The sequence below is a fragment of the Charadrius vociferus genome, unplaced genomic scaffold (genome assembly GCF_000708025.1).
Source record: "Charadrius vociferus isolate BGI_N301 unplaced genomic scaffold, ASM70802v2 scaffold110, whole genome shotgun sequence".
NCBI classification, from domain to species: Eukaryota; Metazoa; Chordata; class Aves; order Charadriiformes; family Charadriidae; genus Charadrius; species Charadrius vociferus.
The window spans coordinates 679,895-700,374 of record NW_009646761.1 but is presented as its reverse complement, the minus strand read 5'-3'; the positions used below and the strand labels follow the sequence as shown (position 1 = coordinate 700,374).

At 39.7% G+C, this 20,480-nt stretch overlaps 1 protein-coding gene across 1 annotated transcript in view; it reads left to right on the top strand.

Annotated features, from left to right (window-relative positions):
• ABCC4 (ATP-binding cassette, sub-family C (CFTR/MRP), member 4) overlaps positions 1-20,480 on the top strand; it is a 141,739-nt gene that overhangs the window by 79,681 nt on the left and 41,578 nt on the right. Inside the window, exons 21-22 of the mRNA XM_009891916.1 lie at positions 15,794-15,944; positions 16,575-16,694. Coding sequence (XP_009890218.1) covers positions 15,794-15,944; positions 16,575-16,694 — 271 coding nt within the window. The remainder of the gene's footprint in view (positions 1-15,793; positions 15,945-16,574; positions 16,695-20,480) is intronic.

The window sequence follows — 20,480 nt, the reverse complement described above, 5'->3', positions numbered from 1 at the left end:
ATAAATAAATAAAGTCCACTAGTTTTGAGAATTTTGTAATTACACTGAGTACAGATTTTAAGGCAATGCTAAAAATTGATAATGTTCTTTTTAGAGTGCCTAATAAGATTTATACACTGCACTACAGTCATAATGAGCATGATTAGTCTAGACAGCTATACTGGGTGAAAATTAATTCCTTGAACTAGACTAGTTGGATTTTTTACATTTTTCCATTGAGTCAATGGAGAAGAAAGTCAGTTCTCTTCAAGACACAGTGGATAGTTACTGTACACTTACTTGTTAAAGCAAAAATAAAAGGTATGTGGCAAGCACAAAAATGCATCATTTGTGTATTCTTCTGAAAACCTGGCTAGATTTTGCAAAACTGTTGCTTTGCAATAGCTCCCACAGTAGCAACTCTCACTGCATTTAAAGTTTCCTGCCATCTTTTCTTTCTTTGGTTTTAAGTGCACCAAAATATAGCACACCTGGTTTTGGAGCGACTGGGGGCAGGAGGGGCAGTCCTAACTGGGAGGCGGCAGTCATTTTTTTTCTTCTTAACTTAGGAATTTTAACAGCATGTGAGACATGTCATGTTAGTGCAGTTGACTATTATTTTTTTTTCTTTTTTGTAGACATTACTGCTGTATCCCCAAGATTTAGAACTAAAAAATAAGCCTCTCCTATGAGAACACATTTTATGTCTATGTTTGGCTACATGGCTGTTGAGCAGAACTATGTGGGTAGATGTGACGTATAGAACCTGAAAAGAAACCAAAGGTTAAGTTGGGCACTTCAACTGAGATATCTTTAATGGTACATTTACAGTCCAGTTCAAAGCTTATTAAAGTAAAAAATGAACTTTGCAGTCTCAGCCTGGGCCTTCTCTTCTGTAGTGATTCTGGGTGGCTATAAGGTACCATACCAGCTCTCATAAAAAATAAATTAAAAAGCAATGCTGTGTTCACTGTGACACTTCTACTAAATATGTTTATAAAATCAGGTAATAATAATGTTTATAAGTTGATTCAGATAGTCAGAAAAGCTGAATGAACTTGTTTGGTGAAGATGGTGTATTTTTTTTTTTTTTTGTGACCTCACATGTTTTTAATTACTTACCTTAGCACTGTTAGCCTCCTTTGCCTCAGTTCTGCATCTCGCTTTCTTTTTCCTATCCTGAGTTACATATTTTTGGCAGGACTACTTGTGTGAAGGCTATTGCAGGGCTTTTAAACTTTCTCGGAGGATTTAAACATCCACTTCTTTTAGATATATATGCTTTATGTATGTATTTTTTAGTTTAATCAGAGGGCGGTTTTAATCAGACAGCAGCCTCTAAGAGCTACCCAGACAATTGTAGAAATGCTTTCTTTGGTTGGTATGAACTTGATCATCCTGTAAATAAGTTCAAAGGAACTTAAGGAAGTCAGGTGCCATTTAAAATGACTAGGATTTTATTACTTAATTTTCTCAGGCTCCTCTGAAAATACCATCTGGTTTACACAGTGTTATAGCCAACTGTTGTTCTTCCTCCTGCCTTAAGCTCTGCGGGAGTACAAGGTTCTGTTCATGTGGACTTCACTGGTAGGTGTGGGGCTTGTCGTTTAAAATGTCGTGGTTAAAATGCATACCAATGTCTAGCTCGATGCAGCACGAATAAAACACACTGTACTAATTTGGGAAAAGGTCAGCCACAGAACAGAACAAAAGAATTTAATGAGGAAGCATTAGAAATTAAGAATCCAATCTATTTAACAGTATTTTATGCACATTAGCCCAGATATTCCTAAGTGGCCAGTATTTTGGATGCTGTATTTTTGAGAGTTCATCCAAAGCTTGTTTTTAGTACGTGAATCTCACTTTGACTTGAGATGGATCTTCAGAGGCTTGATGTCTTTAAACTGTGGTCTCAGGTGGTGCAGGATGAGTACTAAAATTGATAAGCTACTGGTTGAAATTTTATCTATAACCTGATTGACTACATAGGACGGTGAAATGTATTTCAGACTTTATTTTGGTTTTGTTAATTGTGATGATAAATTTTAAAGGGATGGTTTTCTCTGTAGTTTCTTGCCCTTTTAATTCTTCAGTGATCTTATTACCTGTTAACAGAGTTGATTTTCTGCTTTAATTTCTAGTGAATTTGAGTAACTTAATGTGATGGCCCCTTCATTTTGATTTCCTACCCTATGTTGGATTGAGGGGGGGAAAAAAAAAATCACGATCTGTTTTGTTTCTGGAGAACACTGTGAACATGTGAACTATCTGCAGCTGCCCTTGGAAAAGGGCAGTGATTTATTGAGGAAAACTGAATTGCAAAACCTTTTTCCTCCCCAAAATCAACAGCTTGACTGAGTTTAAATAACTGACTTTTCATATCCTTTCATCACACACAAAGACCTAATCCTGAGACTACTTGAGCCACCAATGTAGGCTGTGGCTGAGACCACCACTGAATGTGCCATTCCCTTCTCACCACACACAAAACACATTGACTGCAGCTTTATGAAGTGAAAATGCTGAAGAAAAGGAAAATGTGAAGGAGGTGTCCACAGTCATTTCTTTAAGAAAAAGAAAAAAAAGGAAAAAAGAAAGAAAGAATAATAAAAAAAAAAGAAGCTGCTGCATCTGGATATTAGGAACAAAAAGTGCCTCAGACTGGAATAATAGCTTGGGTCACTTGCTTTCGTATGTGCACAAGAGTGGAACTGCCATTCCTTGTTTCAGTACCACTGACCCCTGCATTTTATTGTGTGAAGATGTCAGGGAAAGTGTGTAGAAGGAATTCCAGGATCTTTTAGTTTAACAATGACATTATTTTGTGATCTCGGTGAGAGGTAGGGTTCTGGGGAGTTTGTTGTGTTGTTTTTTGCGGTTTAGCCAGGTTTTGTGTGTATGCATGTGTGAGTTTTTTGCATGTGAGATATTTTTATTCATTAAAGAATAGTTCTTTCTATGTGTTTGCATGTGTGCGTTTAAAATATGGTCATAAATATGTTGTGAGAAATTAACCAGTGATGGGATCTGTGTTAAATGTCAGCAGCATAGTCTCTTTAGTCCGGTATGCAGAACAGACCTGTATCTTGGAGACACCTTTTGTTTTCCTTTCTACTGAATCCTGGTAGTTTTGCTTGATGGTTAGATTACAAGATTCTGCAGCTGTGCTGGGGTTTAAATGATAAATAAATAAATTAAAATAAAAAAAACCCCAAACAGTTGCCTGGTGTTACTTGACTACTGAAATCTCATGGAACTTTTTCTTTGTGGAAGTGATGTTCTAACTGTACATTCCCAAGATGCATACTACAGTGCATCTTGCTACTACATAATGAAAGACCAATTAAAACTTCAAGAAAAATAATAGGGTTATACACACTGGTTACTTTTGAGCTCTAATTTCAGGATAGGTTAAAATGATCATAATGATAAACTAATTTTTTGTAGTCATTTGATATTCGTATGTGCTTTCAGTTTTGCTATTTTCTTTGAAATAAAAAGGGTTTATACACTGTGTTGTTAAAAACAAATGAACAAAAATTGTCTATCCTGCCTGCTTGGCCATCATTATCCCACCCCCCGCACCCCTAAGGGGGGTGGGAGTGGGGGGCAGGAAAAAGCGTGGGAGGTTGAGGAGGAGGCTTGAGTTGTACTTGTGTCTCCAAGACCAACATGCAGGAGCTGTGAGTTTATCACAGACACTTGTCTAAATAATGCAGTTCTTTATTGACCTTTCATTCCTCTGTCCTTGAATGCCTTGATTGTTAAATCCCAGTAGCCAATTAGTCTTGTTGATGGTGACCAGCAGTGGAGATAATCTATGCCAAAGCTATTGCTGGTCTTTACCCTGTACCTGTCATCACATTCCTCTGAATGTAAGGATGAGTGGCTTGCATCATATGGACTACGTGTTTAGTCAGATTGATGGTATGTGTATAGGATAAAACGTGTAAAGTCTGGAGTCGCTGCTCATAGGTGGATTCCCCTGCCTATACACGGGCCTTGGTTCTCTAGGGAAGGCTGAAGGTTTCTTCTCACTATAGTGGTTATATGTAATCCAGCCCGATCCTTTCCCTCACCCCATTATTTTTTTTCTATTTATGTTAGTGTGTAGAATTTTTATAAGAACAGGTATACATGTGATTCTCCACATGTCAGTGTCAAGGCAACAGATATCATTGCAGTAGCAAAACCAGTTTGTGTGGGAACATAATGTAACTTTAAAAATCTTTTAGGGTTTGTGTTTACTTAGTATTAATAAGCTTTTAAGATGGGTAACCCCTTATCCAACACAGGAAAGAAGATAAAATAATACTGAAAAATGTGATTTCATTACCTTTTTGTCATCTTGCTTCCTTGTGTTTTCTTTCCCACTTTTCTGCTTTTCTTATGTTTCTTAACTCTTAATTTTTGTACTTCGCCATTTACATGGTAAATGTAGATAATACTTTTGTTACTGGGCTGTTCCTTCCATTTTCTCAATGAAACGTGGAATACTAGTGTTTTGAATATAGTACACAAAAAAATAAAGCTAGCTCTCACTTAGTGGAATTGTGTGGTCTCTATTTCTTTTCATGGAGTATATGAGCATCGTGAGATGCAGTTTTCCTCTTTATTTCTCTGACATTTTGAGCAGATTGTGCCTTAGTGGTAGGAAGACAAAAATGTAGTTGTTCTTGCAGTATTTTGGTATGTTGGACTGAAACCTGCAAATAGAAAATTTCAATCAGGTTTAAATCAGCTCTTCTCTAAATTGGCTTCTCTCTTTTCTTTATCAGATTACTCTCGATACATTTTCAGCTGCTAGAAAGCAGGGTAGTTGTATGCAAGTCCAATGATGTGCCCCTGTTCTGCATGGTTGGAAAGTTCCCCCCTTTTGGTTAAGGTGGAATTTGTAAAAGTTACAGAGAGAGATTTCGTTTGTCTGGGGCTCTTTATATCTGTTGGAAGGTATTTTCTTGTTTGCTTTTCTTGCTGTGAAAGAGGGCAAAGAAATACTCAGGTGTAAGTGAACTTATGTTCTGCAGTTCTCTGGTCCATCTTTATATGTCTACTGCTTCTGCTTTTGGTGCCAAAGTGGGAAATTTTCTCATTATTATTTATAAGTATTTACCTGACTTTTTAAGCGTTATTGCAACCTTTCACATCTGTAGCTCAAACTGATGATTATTTTTAAGACTTCTGAAGATCATTAACATTTCCAGCACTTCACAGTAGCTAGAAATCTTTTAATTCTGCTGTCAATCATAGAGTGTAACAATCCTGTTCCAAATGGTGATAAGTACAAATCTTCTAGATTGCCTTAAACTACTGATATACTATAGATAGCACAATGTGTGCTTACAAACAAATTAGGATTTCGCTGTTCGGCAAAAGGACTGGAGATTTCACTTTTGATTCAGGAAGGAAGGAGAAACTTGGAGGTAATTTGAATTACTAAGCCATATAGCTGGCGTGTGTGTGTTAAATCATTATGCGTATTTATGCCCAAAACAAACACATGGCACAAGGAATTATCTTTAGCAAAAAAAGACTGCATCTCTTAGAAATGTGCTGCCAGGGTTATGTGTGCATCTCGTGCAGAACATAAGAACTTTTGTTGTGCTGAAGCTGATACTGTGGCTGCCTGGTGAATTCTGCAGCTGATTTGAAAACTTCAGATGAATTTGTTCTTGGAAAGGTAGAGGCTTCAGTGTGGGCAGTTTTATACAGCAAAAGATGAGGGTTCAGCTGGGAACTGAATGTCACCTGTCTTTGGGAAGCTTACACCTCTTTGTGTTACATCTATGTAACAGGATAGTTTTGTATCATTGAAAAAAAAATTGGTTTCATTTGCATTTCAGCAGGATAGTTTTGTATCATTGAAAAAAATGGTTTAATTTGCATTTCACACTTGAAATAGTAAAAATCTGTGTGTTAAGAAAAGCTCTTTCAAGGGCTCAATAACAGGTATTCCTGTACTGGGGAAGAATTGGATGCTGAGTGATTGCATTTTCTTCCACAATCATGTCCCTAAATCTTTTTTTTCTTTCTGTTTTTTTTTTTGTATTTGGTTTTGAAATCAGTCTAATGTTTAAATAAGCAGAGCTCTCTTACTATGAAAGTCACTCCTATGCTAAAATAATGCTTTTAGGTCTTACCTTCTAAAACTGAAAATGTGCAGGCTTTGGTACCTGATTCAGTTGTCCATCCTTCTGTTAAACATAATACTGAGGAAAAATAATTTTTCATTTTTCTCGCTGATACAAAGCCTGGATTTTTGGGTCAGACCTGGTATCAGTTACTCTGGTAAGTGTATCTTTGTCGATGGTTTGTGCTAAATAAACTTCTGAAAAGTCTTCCTGATGGTCTTGGAGCATATTTGTAACAACATTATGAGCGAGCATGCACTTACCAAAGTAAATAATGTTTTTTCTCTGTCAAGGAAGTTTCTTTTTACTTCTTCATATGCCACTGGCTTCTGTACCTGCAGAGAATGGCTGAACTGGTTGAAACCTGATGGTGGTGGTGAGAAGCTGGTGCTGATCAGTTAAAATACGGGTGCTGAAAGTGTCAGGCCACTGTTAAGCTTCCTGGAGCTGAGTGATCACTGAACAGAATGTAGTACTGAAGAATTACGAGTCAAGAGTTTATTTTGAATAGAAAGCAGTATTTTATGGCCCTATCAAAGTGGCAAAACTCTGGGGAAGTTGGAGGGGGGGAACAAGAGAGATGGGCTAAAAAGCATTTTTTGCATATCTGCTATGAAAGAGTGAGACCAGAAAAGAACAGAAGGTAGTTTTATTTCTTAGGATGTCTGATGCTGTAGTCCTTAATATTTTTCATATTTTTCGTTTAACTGGGGCGGGGGGGGCACTGTGGAACTTACAGAAATATGAGTAGTACTTCATTCCACTTAAAAATAAATATAAGAATAGTGTATTTTAAATAGCAAGATCAAACATTAAAATGCTTAAAAGCTTGTAACTGCTGTAAGGCTGAAGAGCTGTGTTACTGAAGCACTGATACTCTTTTTAACAGAAGAGTCCACAGTTCAAAAGTAGCACAAAGCTTTTAAAGTTGCTGAAAGACCCAGAATTGACTTCTGGCAAAACAATTAGACTTGGCTGAGCGGAAAAGGTCATGCAGTTGAAAATGAGGTATTCTGGGGGAAGGGCGTGGGGCTGATCTGGCATTATGGCCATGAGGGACAGGAGGCCTGAGGCAGGAACGTCCGTGTAACTCAGAGTTTGCAAAACTGCAGCATATGGGGTAGCAGCATCTGTGGTAAGCAAAATTTTGCCAGACATTTGGAAGAGCTGGGAAAAAATGTGCACAGCATGGATGAAAAGGTTATGGTAGCATCATCATTAGCTCAGAAGAATTCCTCACAGGAACAGTGGACAGTATTTTAGCAAATAAGTTAATGGACTAGACCATAAAAACAGTAAATAATGCCATGCAGGGTCACAGCAGTGGTCCATCTTAGGCCAGCAGTCTTTCTCCAGCAGTAGCAGTAGGAGATGTTATTTGGGGAGAGCATGAGAACCTGGCTGCTTTCTGTGGTCCATTCCCTGTTTAGTACCCCAGCAGTCACAGTTTTGTACTGGGGGTGTCAAAAGGCCTATACCTTCCCTGTCCTTTTACTACCCATTTTTTGCATTGTTTTGTATCAGCTTATAAGATGTGTCTTCTGCAATCTATAGCCTGCAAGCAGTGAGATATTTTTTGATTTTTTTTTTTTTTTTCTGTGCATATGTGCCTCTTCTATGGAAAGAAAGAGATAATTATCACTGGAAGAAAAACTGCTTTTAGATGGGTTGTAAGTGGGATAAGACGGAGGACAAATATTGGTGAATTAGCCTCTGCTGGTAAAATGCTAAACATATGAGCAGAGAACAAAGTAGGAAATACACCATTTTTAGTAGTACTAAAGAGAAAAGTGCCCATTGTTGAATCAAATGTGTTGATTTCATCAGGGTCTGTGCTCAGTGGGACTGTCCTGGACTTAGATAGCTGGGGAAAAGTTTTGGAACTGGCTTCTAAGAGGTAGGAGGGGAGCAGAAATTTTCAAGCCATTCTTTATTTCCTTTTAAAAATATCAGTTAATTGGAAGCAGGGACTGATAGAGGAGATATAAAAATGGGAATCCTGAAGTGAGTGGAACAGCAAAGTGACCACGCTTTGTGATGGTGGGGGGTATTGGAGTCACAAAGCCCCTGAATTAATATAATGGAAAGGGATGCTTTCTGCTACCTGAGAAGAAGGGTAACTCTGGGAGGGCTGAGAGTGCCAGACATTTTCCTGCATTGTTTCAGGCAGGTTCTTGCAAGAGCTGTTGAGAAAGCAAAGCATGTGTGTGCGCGTGTGCTACGCTCTGATTAATGCTGTTTCCTCAAGCTACCATGTAAAATTGTGCTTGGCATCTGAGGTGTTCCATAGGAAGATACAACATATTTGTCATGGTACAAAGAGAACTATAGTTTATGTGAATAGTTTTTGTGTGCCTTTTTTCCCTTGGGAAGAGATCAGTGTAAGAATATAGCCAGGGACTGTAGGCATTTACAGGAGATGACGACAAACTTAGCACCGCTGAACAACAAAATGTATTAACTTATGTCACTTTTTAAGGGAGATCAGAATTAAGTTATAACTAACTCCCTATAACTTCAAGAAGAGGACCTCTTGCTTTTATATAGATCCTCATTGCAAAGGTGTGCCTTGCTGCCCAAATCGCTGAGAACGCTTTTGTGCAGAAGTGCCAAGTGGGCACAAGGTGCAATAGAAGAAAACCATTTGAGAAAACCAAATTTAAGGTCCTCCCAAGTTTTTACTGCTTCTAAATAGAAAAATACATTGTCCACAGTCACTTACAAGAATGGGTGTTGGCACTGTCCTATTTTGTGTGACAGTATTGGAATCCATGTACAGTGGGTGTGAACAGGAGCTGCATTAAGTAGAGACCACAGCTTTGGCTCTGATAAAAGCTTTTTTTTTTTTTTCTATGGAAAATCCGTATTAGCTGGAAGTAACTTATTACTGTGGCCAAAGGGCCCTGGCAACTAACATACATGAGTGAAGATAGTTTACTGTAAAAAGAAAAATAACCACTATATAATGTAGGAATGTAATGTGTGCGGAGTTTTAAAGGGTGAGTATTTTGAGTGTCTGGCAGAATCACAAAGTCCGGAGCTTGATTATGCAATATCTGGAAGTCTCAGGCAATATATGGAATGTGATTTTTGAGAACTGCTATTGGGATCAAGACCTGCATAAGATAGTTAAGCCTCTTGGCCCAGGGTGCCCAGAAAGCCTATTTCTACCCCTTGTTGTAGGGTAAGAGATTATTGATGATAGGATGTTGTTTAAATACAACAGAACGGTGGCAGTGCCAATGTATTAAAGAAAACATCCTTTTTATTATAAGGTCACTTGTTAAAGAACAATTGGACACAGTTCGCCACGGTCTCAAACAAATATTAAGCCTTCTCACTTAATGGTAAAATGCATGCCAAGTCAAATGAATGAGCACGTTGGTGGCACAGAAAACATTTGCCCTGAGGAGCTAAGTATATGCTTCTTCGCTTGGAAAAACAATGATCCAGAAAGACTATCTATATTATAGAGACAAGAGCAAACAGAAGGTGCTAGCCTTAAGGATGTGATTGGGAATTTTGAATAAACTTCTGCAGTTTATCTGACAGATGTGTTCTACCCATTTGCAGTGATGTATGAATTTAGTTAGGTAACCTCTTGTCAACTAATTGCAAATAGCAGGATTCAGAGGAGGAGAGGGTGTCTGACAGAAGATAAGATGAGCTTGCTGGTTTTGAAGATTTTTGGAGGTGGCACTATTTAGTTCTTACTTTTTTCTTTCACTCAGTTTATCCAAAATTACAATTTTCATTTCTTTCCCAGCTGTGCCTTTTTTTTCCCCTTTCAGTGCATTGGTTGTCTTGTCTTTATATTCCAAATTTTCTTGTGGATGCACATTTTCCTGAAGCTGAATTAACACTGGCTGAGAGTTGTCATTCCTGTCAAAGATTGCTGTCACTGGTTGCTTCAGAAAAGGATGACGTCTGAGATATCTTTTAAATATTGGAGTTATGTGCAACACTTTTTCTCCTGTACTCATAAGTCTTCGTTGCTTTTTCTCTCAAGACAATTCTGCTCCTGACAGTTTGATGCAAGCAATAGTGTAAACAGCCATATGTACTTTTTTTAACCAGTTCTGAAAGAAAACCCATAAATTTTATTAAAAAGGTGATTTAAAGACAAGACTACACGCCTCAACTTGGCCACTTCAAGTGAGCAAAATGAAGCAGAGCTGTTTATGTACTAGGATTACGGTGCAAAGATAAAATGTTTCTATTTGGATATTTCTTGGGTTTTTTGTAATAAAGGAGGAAAAAATGCAAAAAAAAAATCGACGACATGGTTCAATATGCTGCTCTGGATGCAGCTGGCCCAAGCAAAGTGTTTATTGCTCTGATCTGCTCATTGCAATGTCTTCTCCCCAGGGAAGCTGGTCTTCTGGTGTGGCAGGTAACCAGCTGCCTGGGCAGCTGTGCTTTAACAGAGCTGCAGGACAGGCAGTCCAAACAGTCCCCTTTGAAAAAGAGTGGTTAAAAAAAAAAAAAAAAGTGTTCAAGGAAAAAGAAAATGTCAGAACTGGATTAGGGATTGATTGTGTGTGCTGTTATTTGGCAGAGCCAACGAGGAAATAATTTTAGTCGAGAAGGGGAGGAGGAGGAAGGGTGATGCCAAGCAAGTATGAACAAAGTGGGGTTTTGTAGCTTCTTGACCTGGCTTTACTTCAGACAGCAGGGACTGACTGAGAGTGCCCTAAGTTAATGCAGTTAAGGGTTAAGACTTGACATCCAGGATATGCAGGATATGCACCACTGCTAGTATTAAATTAGTATGGCTTCGTGGCAGTGTCCATGGGCTAATATAATCCTTGGGAGTGCATACTGGAGTCCAGGGAGTAGGAGCCGGGGGCGGTGGCAGGGTAGATGTGTTTGACTTATGCTTAAATATTGGTAAAAACAGTCCTGGAACATTGCAGCTGTTGGGTGGGATTTGACTGCAGATTCTGTCATCAAAATATCTGCTTTTTGGGCTTTAGATGCTTACTTTGCTATAGTCAGAGAGCATCTAGTCAATGCAGTTAGTGGACTCTAGAGAAATATTCAGCCATAGCATCACTACGTATCCACTTAAAGGTTAGATGAATCACTTTCTAAACTTCTAAACTAGGACAGGAGTTTTACTATGTCAGTCACGTTTGGATTCCCACGTTCAGGTTTCGGAGTCTCAAATCCCATCCCTTGGGCCCCACTTGTTCATTAGAGATCCTACCAGGTTGCCAACTGGAAGTCCAGAATGGTGTGATTCCTATGGTAGTAGTAGGTCCTATATTATAGCTGTCAAACCCATGTGGATGACTCGGCATCACAAATCATGCTAGGAACTTACACAGACATACAACTACATGGTAACCCTTATGCATATATTTTATAAGAGATGCTGAAATATATTGTAAGGTCTATTTAAAAGAAAAAAAAAACAACACAACAAACTGCAGAACTTCTTTTTGAATTATGGAAGAAATTGAAAGACCTCAAAGATATGACTCTGTTGAACTCGTTAGAGACAATACAGAGAGGTGTTTTATAGGTACGTGCATGAGGAGATAAGGGACTCTAAGTACCCACTGGAGGAAAGTGCCAACAGACCTGAGGGATTCAAAATGGGGTTCTATATGAAGGCCAGGTGCCTTTTTTCAAAGAAGTACTTAAGTCAAACGTGAAATCTTGAGCTCAGGACGTAATTTACACAGAAGAGTAATGATCTATGGGATGGAATGATAGACATTCTTATTAGACATCTTGCACTCTAAATTTTGCTTTTGCATTTTTGTCCTGTCCGCTTTATTAAATGACTTCAAATGGCTTATAATTTGTCATAGGATTTCTAACATTATATAAATGGTACAGTTTCTGCAACAAAGGGAAAGGCTCATAGCTTGTGATATATGTATGGTTTATAGAATTACAAGCTATGTAAACTATTACAAGCCCATGTTTCTCCAGATTTTTGGTTTTTTTCTTATAGTTTCTTTACCTCACATTAAATGCTTTTCTGTTGTGTGGTTGTGGTACAGAAATACCTTGTTCTTCCTAGATCAAGACCTGTTTGAGATAGAAACTCCAGGATATCACTCTCAGCACTTACAAGAATTATGAATATGTAGGTCATCAGAAGATGAAGGGAAAGCACATGTTTCGCAAGGGAATGTGCTGATCAGAGACGTTCGCTTCCCCAGAGGGTTATAGGAGGGTATGCTTGCTCCAGGAAGACAGGAGATTTCATGAGGAAGAATAAACCACAGTGAATGGTGAGGCTGACCAAAGCATGAGGGAAATCTCTCAGGACTCTTGCAGGAAAGAGGATGACTCCAACAGAAACAGCACATGCTTTTCTGTACTCTAGGGATAGAGATTGTACAGTCTGTGAGTGGGAGATTCTTCTCTCTTCAGGGAGACTGAAGCAAATTTGAAGGTGGACATTGGACAATATGGCTCCATTTAGAAGCAAATTAGATTTCTCCATCCAGGTCTTTTCAGTCTCAGTAGCCTGTGCATCTGTTGTCTTTCGTGTAAGGTGGCCTTGTTTCCAATACTGTACAGATAGCTATAAAATGTAATTAATCAGCTCTTTTTTTTTTTTAATTTGGGTATTGTTTTATGCACGGTCATTACAGAAGACTTTTAAATGTTAAAATTAAGAAACACAGTCAGAGATGCTGGTTTTATGGGCCATGTTTCTTTTACATATGGCAATCTTACCTGCTCAGCCTTTTGATGCAATTTTCAATTGTAAGCTGATTCTGCTAGACGGGGTCTAGATACCCGGTCCTACGCATTTCTTGCTGTGCAAACTGAATGCCAAGCTCACTGCTTGTCTCCAGAGAGGAGAGCAGTCAGGCTACTCATGTCGTCGTTATCATCAGCCTACTGATCATCTCGGGTCCTCCAGCTTGCACGCGGTGAATCTACTAGAAGTTGGGGCAGTCTCCAGCTGAAGAGGTTAGTTGTCCCTTGTGAAACTCGGGAGCCAGAACCTCTGCCTTACCTCACACAGTAACTACGTGATTACAGTCTGCAAATGGTTGTGTCTGACTTTTAGACTACTTCATTAGGAGTTAATTTATATGCAAGTTTGGTTTTCCAACAAAACAACACGCATGACTGATCCACCCTATCATAAACTTTTATAATGATAAGGTGGTGCAGGCTCATCTAAAATTCCTTCCAAAGGCGGTGTCAGATTTTTACTTTAGTCATCCTAACCATCTTTTCCTTCCCTGTATTTTCGCCGTAGCAAGGCTTTGTTTACATCAGCTGGATCCTAATAGTTCTACTCCCACTCCCACCCCCACTGGCACTTTGCAATGTATTGTAGATTATCAGCACTAAAACTTCTATATTAACTTTAGTTCAGGCTTTTTGGTGTTTTTTTTTTTTGTTAAGAAACATTTATTTTTCTTGGAATTCTTTTCCTTGAAGCAGCTTTCCTCAACGCTTCTCTTCAGGTTTGCGGCTGATGGTGCGAGGAGGCAGAAGTACTTGAGAAACTGCTTTTTTTGTGACTGTCTAGGAGGTGGTGGAGGGAGAAGGGGAAGGCAGCAGGTGTATCAAGCAGATTTGGGAGTGAGCTGTCAGAAGGAAGGAGTGGACTTCGAACTCCATTTGCCAAAGAGAAATTAGAAATTAGCTAGCGTGTGGACAGCTGACAGGCTTGGCAGAGGCAACAAGCAGTACTGGGGAGAACCGTGATCTAGACGGGGGAAAATTTGGAGGAGGTCAGGAATCTTTATTTCCTTTCTCCTCATCCCACAATAACTACGAAATACGCTTACAGGGTTTTAAAGAACGCAGGAGAAGTGGAAGGTAGAGAAGGGCTGACGGCAGCGCTGATGAGGAGGCAGGCTGCGTTGTTTTGCCTTGTGCTGACATAACCGTGTGCATAATTGATCCAAGTGAAATACTGTGCACTCTCGCTGCCACATTACCTCCTCGTGATGAAATCTAGGTAAAAGGCTTGCAATCTACTGTACGTATCTAGAAGGTCAAACACCACGATGCCGTCAACACCTTAACCCACAGATGAGCAGTGTAGTGGTAATGCAGCTTTCTTCAGAGCTCCTACCCCATATCTACCCTATAGCTATTTTCCTTAATAGATTTATGAGACCCTATAATGCGCTTTCAGGATCTGTGAGGTGCAAGGCTGTTACACTGATACATCTTCTATCGTGAGCTAAGATCTTGCCTAGAGCCCAAGACTGCATGGTGCTGACTCGTGCAGTTGTAATGCGTAAGGTGTGTGGGTTTGCTGTTTGGTCAGGTGAAATTAGGGTAAAGTCAGAGAAGCCTCAAGAAAAAACAAATGTAGGGGGAAAGGTTGTGTTCAGCTTTGGCTTTAGAGCCGGGCCGGGGTGGGGGGCGCACTACCAGAAATGCGACACGAAATGCAATGTTTCATAGGCACTTCCATTGAAAGTGTTGGAAAATCCGGGTGGCTCACTGCTATCTGACCTTAGCTCATGTGTTGCTTAACTTTTCCAGCTCAATGCACAGATAAAGGGACGAAAGCCTTTTTGCTGTAAAGACACACATTCTCAGGACCCGGTGGTCACTAAGGCATCTTTGGAACCCAAAAATGAGGCAGCCACAAAGTTCAGCTGTAATCTATTTGTGCATCATATGTGATGATGAAGAAGGTGGCTCCTCTACCGTCGAGAGAATGGAGACCTTTTAGAAAATATTGTCATTTCTAAAGAATTTGTTAATGAAAATAATACAGGAATTTGGTGTTGAGCTAGAATTTCAGTTGTCTGGTTTCTGTACAACGTGCATTTCTTTTTGTATGGTTGTTTGGGGGTTTTTCCCCCTTTTTTAAGGAGCAAATGGATGCACCCTGATTTCATTATGCCAGGACTCCTGGCATGCATACATACATACACAGCTGGTGTGCTGAAATAAATTTGTGTGCAGATAATGCTTTTCATAGTGTATTCAAACTGAAAATACGATCTGAAGTGGTCTTCAGGAAATGTGAGATTTAATTCAGAAACTGTCCTAAGCAATAAAGCTTCCTTTCACATTGTATCTAGTTTTCTAAGCGTAAATTCAGGTTTAGCCCAGCCCATCTCCTACTCTGAAGTAAACCTGGTAAAACTAGCCTCTTACGGCACTTCTTGCAGTGTTATTTGTAACGTTCCCCAAAGCTTACTTTCTCTGATACCAGGTTTTCTTTCTAAATGGAACAAAGTTGGTTTTAGGAAAAAGTTACAAGCTTGTGTTGAAAATTCGCTTTTCCAACTGTCAAGTCTTTCAACTGAAAGTTAGTCTTTCAACACTTTCTTTTTATGTGGAGTGAAAAAAACATAACCCTGATTCACCAGGTAGACAACTAATCTTTAATGGACCCAGGCTATTTCATTAATCATCTATTATTTTGTTACAGAAGTCACAGAATAGTACACAAAGACACTGATGTTCAGTCAACCAGTTTTGTAAAGATGTTTCTTAAAGCACAAATAATATAGTAGAAAACCATAAATTGCACAATTAGTCAAATTAAAAATGTAAATTCTTCAAGTTGCTTAAAAATAGATGTCGCTCATGTTATACAATGCATCCGCTTTTAAATTTGGTAGTTATGTTTAAATATTTAAGTGTTTCAATAGTGTTAAATAGTTTTGTACTTGTTCTAAATTAAATTCTTCTGACAAAGCGTTTTTTATTTTATTTCTATTGTGTTGCAGACTCTCCTACAGATTTTTGGTGTGGTGGCTGTGGCTGTGGCAGTTATTCCTTGGATACTCATACCCTTAATTCCACTATTTATTCTTTTCATTTTTCTTCGACGGTATTTCTTAGACACTTCAAGAGATATTAAACGTCTAGAATCCACAAGTATGTAGTTTGGCGGGACTTAATGTTAGTTTGAACCCTGCTTATTATTATGTGAAATACTAGTATTTTATAGACAATCCATCAAAGATTTTTTTTTTCTTTTGCTATGCAAATAACTTCCTTATTGCCTTGGTTCTCAACTAGTGAATTACATGTTTTGCATAATAATAAACCTTAGGTATGCCAGCTTAACTATCTGTAAGTAAAGCTAGTTAAGAACATGCTAAGTTGCTGGTCTTTGGGACCTTGCATGCATGTACTAATGCTGTTTCTGACCTAATCTGACTCTTGTGTCTGACTTTAGCTTGACTATGATATGAAATATTAAGCATTATGAATAACAAACATGGGTGCCTCATGTCATTAATAAAGCTCAAAGAATTTCTTCGGTGACAGCTATTGTTAAAAGCATAAGACATTTTTGTATAAATTAATCTGCCTGGCTGTCTGACTGATTCAAATTGAGTAGGAGGACTTTGGTTAAAGATATCACAGATTTATTCTAAAAGGATGCAGTACAGTAACTTGTATGGTTAAATATAAAGTAGTAGGATTAAAGATTAGTGTGCTACAAAAAGAATTAAATGTTGTCCTTGAGCTATTGCTAAGTTACTCTCATTTCCTTTGTAGCTCGAAGTCCAGTGTTCTCCCACTTGTCGTCATCCCTCCAGGGACTTTGGACGATTCGAGCTTTGAAAGCAGAGGAAAGATTTCAAAAATTATTTGATGCGCACCAAGACCTCCACTCAGGTTTGTGATGAATTGACATGAAAAATCAAATACTTTGCTCTGTAGGAGGGAAATATCTTATGCCCTCAGCGACATGTATATAATGTACATTAAAATCAGTAGGAGCTGTGCATTTGTCTCTTTAGGGTAAAATTTCTCTGTTAGAACAAAAAAGTTATTATCTGTCTAGATTTTGTGAGTTTATTTTGGGCTGTAATGTAATCTGAGATACCCATGCATACGTTTTAACAATGTCTAAGATAAATATTTTAAAGTACGCCAGATAAGAATATTTAAAGAATAATTTTTGACTTTTCCCTGGATTCCATCATTAAAAGAGAGAGGGGGGAAAACAAGCTATATTATGAAGCACCTAATATTAAGTAGTGTGCTAGGACTAGGAAGAGATGATTAATATAAATTGTCTTGGAAAAGTTTCATAAATTTCCCTTATTCTTTACTTTGAGCAGCTTTCAGAGCTCAGATCTAATATATAGTATCAACATGACCAGAACATGTAAAATATTAGTATTCTGCAAGCATAAGTATTATGATTCAGGTTTGCACTGTGATTCTTTACTTTTTGTCAATTAAATGTTCTCTATTATTATGTTTTTCAAGATGCAGCAGAATACAAGCTTGCAATTTTGTGTTTGTTAGGCAAGGTCTTGAATTTTCTCTGTTGTAAGACATATTGTAAGACATGTAAGACAAGTATATTCTATTATTCTTTTTTGTAATTTGTAGACCTCGAAGGTTTCAGACCAGACCATTTGATCTTTTCTGAAATACAGCTATCACTGGCTGTAGAATCGTGCACGCTGACCTCCGTGTTTAGCCCATTTACTTGTGACTGGAAAAACATATCTTCCAGGGAGGCACCTCTAGCTTTGAATTCCCCATTTCTTAATAATTTGAAGTCGCTAGTTGTCTGACCAAATAAATTTTACAGTAGCTGATAGCAAGGGAACACAAAGTTGTTTTTTAGGCTTTGTATTAAAAGCAATCTTTAGTCGATAAACTGCATATAAAAGTTTCACTATACAAAGAGGACTGTGACCTTTAAAAGAAATATTTTATTGTATTTTAAGGGCAGATCTAAGGAACATAAGCATACTATATTCCAGTTGATTTGATGCATCTCTCTAACAAAACTCTCATTGATGTCCCTGCTGGGCAGTTCAGGAATGTGCTTTTGAGATCAAGCTTCAGTGCTTACAGTCGTGCTCTTTTGTGTACCTGAATGCTTCATCTTGGTGTCTTTCCCACCAGAGTATTTGGGGTATACCAGCTTGCTTAGTGTGTGTGGGTTTTGGCTGGGCAGCAAAGGCGGCCAACATCAGGGCTATATTAACAGAAGCACAGCCAGTAGAAGGAGGGAAGTGATTATCCTCCTCAGCACTTGTTAGCCCACGTCTGGAATACTGCATCCAGTTTTGGACCCCCAGATGCAGGAAGCACTCTAACAAACTGGACTGGTTCGGCGGAAGGACCACTAAGATGGTTGGGGAACTAACAGGAGGGATCTCCCTGTGAGGAGAGGCTGAGGAAAACTGGACTTGTTCAACTCACTGAAGAGAAGGCAACTTTTTCACCATGAGGGCAGTCAGGCAGAGGAACAGGTTGCCCAGAGACGTTGTGCAGGCTCCATCCATGGAGATTTTCAAGACTCAAACTGCATAAAGGATGGAGCAACACGGTCTGATCTCAGAGCTGCTCCTGCTTTGAGCAGGAGGTTGAACTAGAGGCCTCCTGAGGCTGCTTGTACCGTGACTGATTCTTTGATACTAAATGTGTGCAAACGATAGACAATAGAAGAGGATACCTTTCATACTAGTTCACAAAGTTGGAGTCCTGGGTTCTTAAGTTTCCCAAAGAATTTTAAATTATTTCTTGCATTGCAGAAGACTCTCCCAACCAGCAATGTTTTTGTTTAGTGCTTTTGGCTGTAGTGGTATCCTCCTCTCTTTTTAGGGCTGAGCCTAGGAAACAGGATACTCACTTTGAATCCTCCGTCAGGGATGCCTATGAATTTGATATACAAAGAGTCGTAGAATGGTTTAGATTGGAAGGGACATTAAAGATCATCTAGTTCCAACCCCCTGCCATGGTCAGGGCCACCTTCCACTAGACCAGGTTGCTCAAAGCCCCATCCAACCTGGCCTTGAACACCTCCAGGGATGCGGCCTCAAGAATTTCTCTGGGCAACCTGTTCCAGTGTCTCACCACCCTCAGTGAAAAATTTCTTCCTGATATCTAATCTAAATCTCCCCTCTTCCAGTTTGAAAGCATTACGCCTTGTCCTATCACTACATGCCCTTGTAAAAAGTCCCTCTCCAGCTTTCTTTTAGGCCCCTTATAGGTACTGGAAGGCTGCTGTAAGGTCTCCCTGGAACCTTCTCTTCTTCACGCTGAACAACACCAACTCTCTTGGCCAGTCTTCATAGGAGCAGTGCTCCAGCCCTCTGATCATCTTCGTGGCCCTCCTCTAGACTTGCTCCAAGAAGTCCACGTCCTTCTCGTGCTGAGAGCTTCAGAGCTGGATGTAGGACTCCAGGTGGGCTCTCACAAGAGCAGAGCAGCGGGGCAGAATCACCTCCCTTGACCTGCTGGCCAAGATTCTTTTGATGCAGCCCAGGATATGGTTGGCCTTCTGGGCTGCAAGCACGTATTGCCGGGTCATGTTGAGCTTCTCATCCACCAACACCCCCAAGTCTTTCTCAGCAGGGTTGCTCTCAAGTCCTTCTCTGCCCAGCCTGTATTTATGCTTGGGATTGCCTCGACCCAGGTGCAGGACCTTGCACTTGGCCTTGGGCACCTTCAGGTTCCTTAGATGGTCTCGTACTTGATCTTCCCCTACAGTGGATGGTTCCTCATTCTCCTAGACCCTGCCTTTGCCTTCTGTGACTTGGGCTGTGTGGTTAGAGCCCTTGCTGGTGAAGGCTGACGCAAAAGTCATTGAGTAACTCAGCCTTTTCCATATCCTGGGTGACCAGGTCTCCTGTTTGCTTCCAGAGAGGGCCCACATCTTCCCTAGTTTTCCTTTTTATCACTAACATACTTATAGAAGTTTTTCTTGTTGTCCTTGACGTCCCTGGCCAGATTTAATTCTGTCAGGGCTTTAGCTTGCCTAACCCGATGCCTGGCTGCTTGGACAGTTTCTCTGTATTCCTCCCAGCTACCTGTCCCTGCTTCCACCCTCTGTAGGATTCCTTTTTGCTCTGGAGTGTGTCCAGGAGCTCCTTGTTCATCCATGTAGGCCTCCTGGCTTTTTTGCCTGGCTTCTTCTTTGTTGGGATGCATCGCTCCTGAGCTTGGAGGAGGTGATCCTTGAATACTATGTTAAATAATCTTTAGATAAAAACATCTAAGAGGTATGCTGAGGTTTGACCAACCCTAAGTTTCCTTCCTTCCAGTGCAACACCTCTATAAGCAAACTCATGAGTCATCAGAAGTTACATCATGATCAGTCTTTTTTTAGTCCCCATGAATGCTGTGTTCCTGCATGCCCAGTGACCCTGGTTACAAAGGGAGGTTGCAGAATGACTGGTCTCAAGCTGACAGTTCAGTGCACCTTCCTGGACAACAGGCTCAATGGAGCAAAATCTTGGAGTTGAAAAATCTGTAGCCCAAGTCTCCCATTTTCTGGTCTTACAACTACGCTGTTGCACCAAAAATGACCTTCCATGTCACCATAAGCTCTGTTTCCAGGGCCCCTCAGTTCCTGGGATTCAGAGGTACCTAAATTGTCACAATGCGTTCCATGTTTGGAACTAGGTTTGTGACTGATGTGGCACTCCCTTCTGC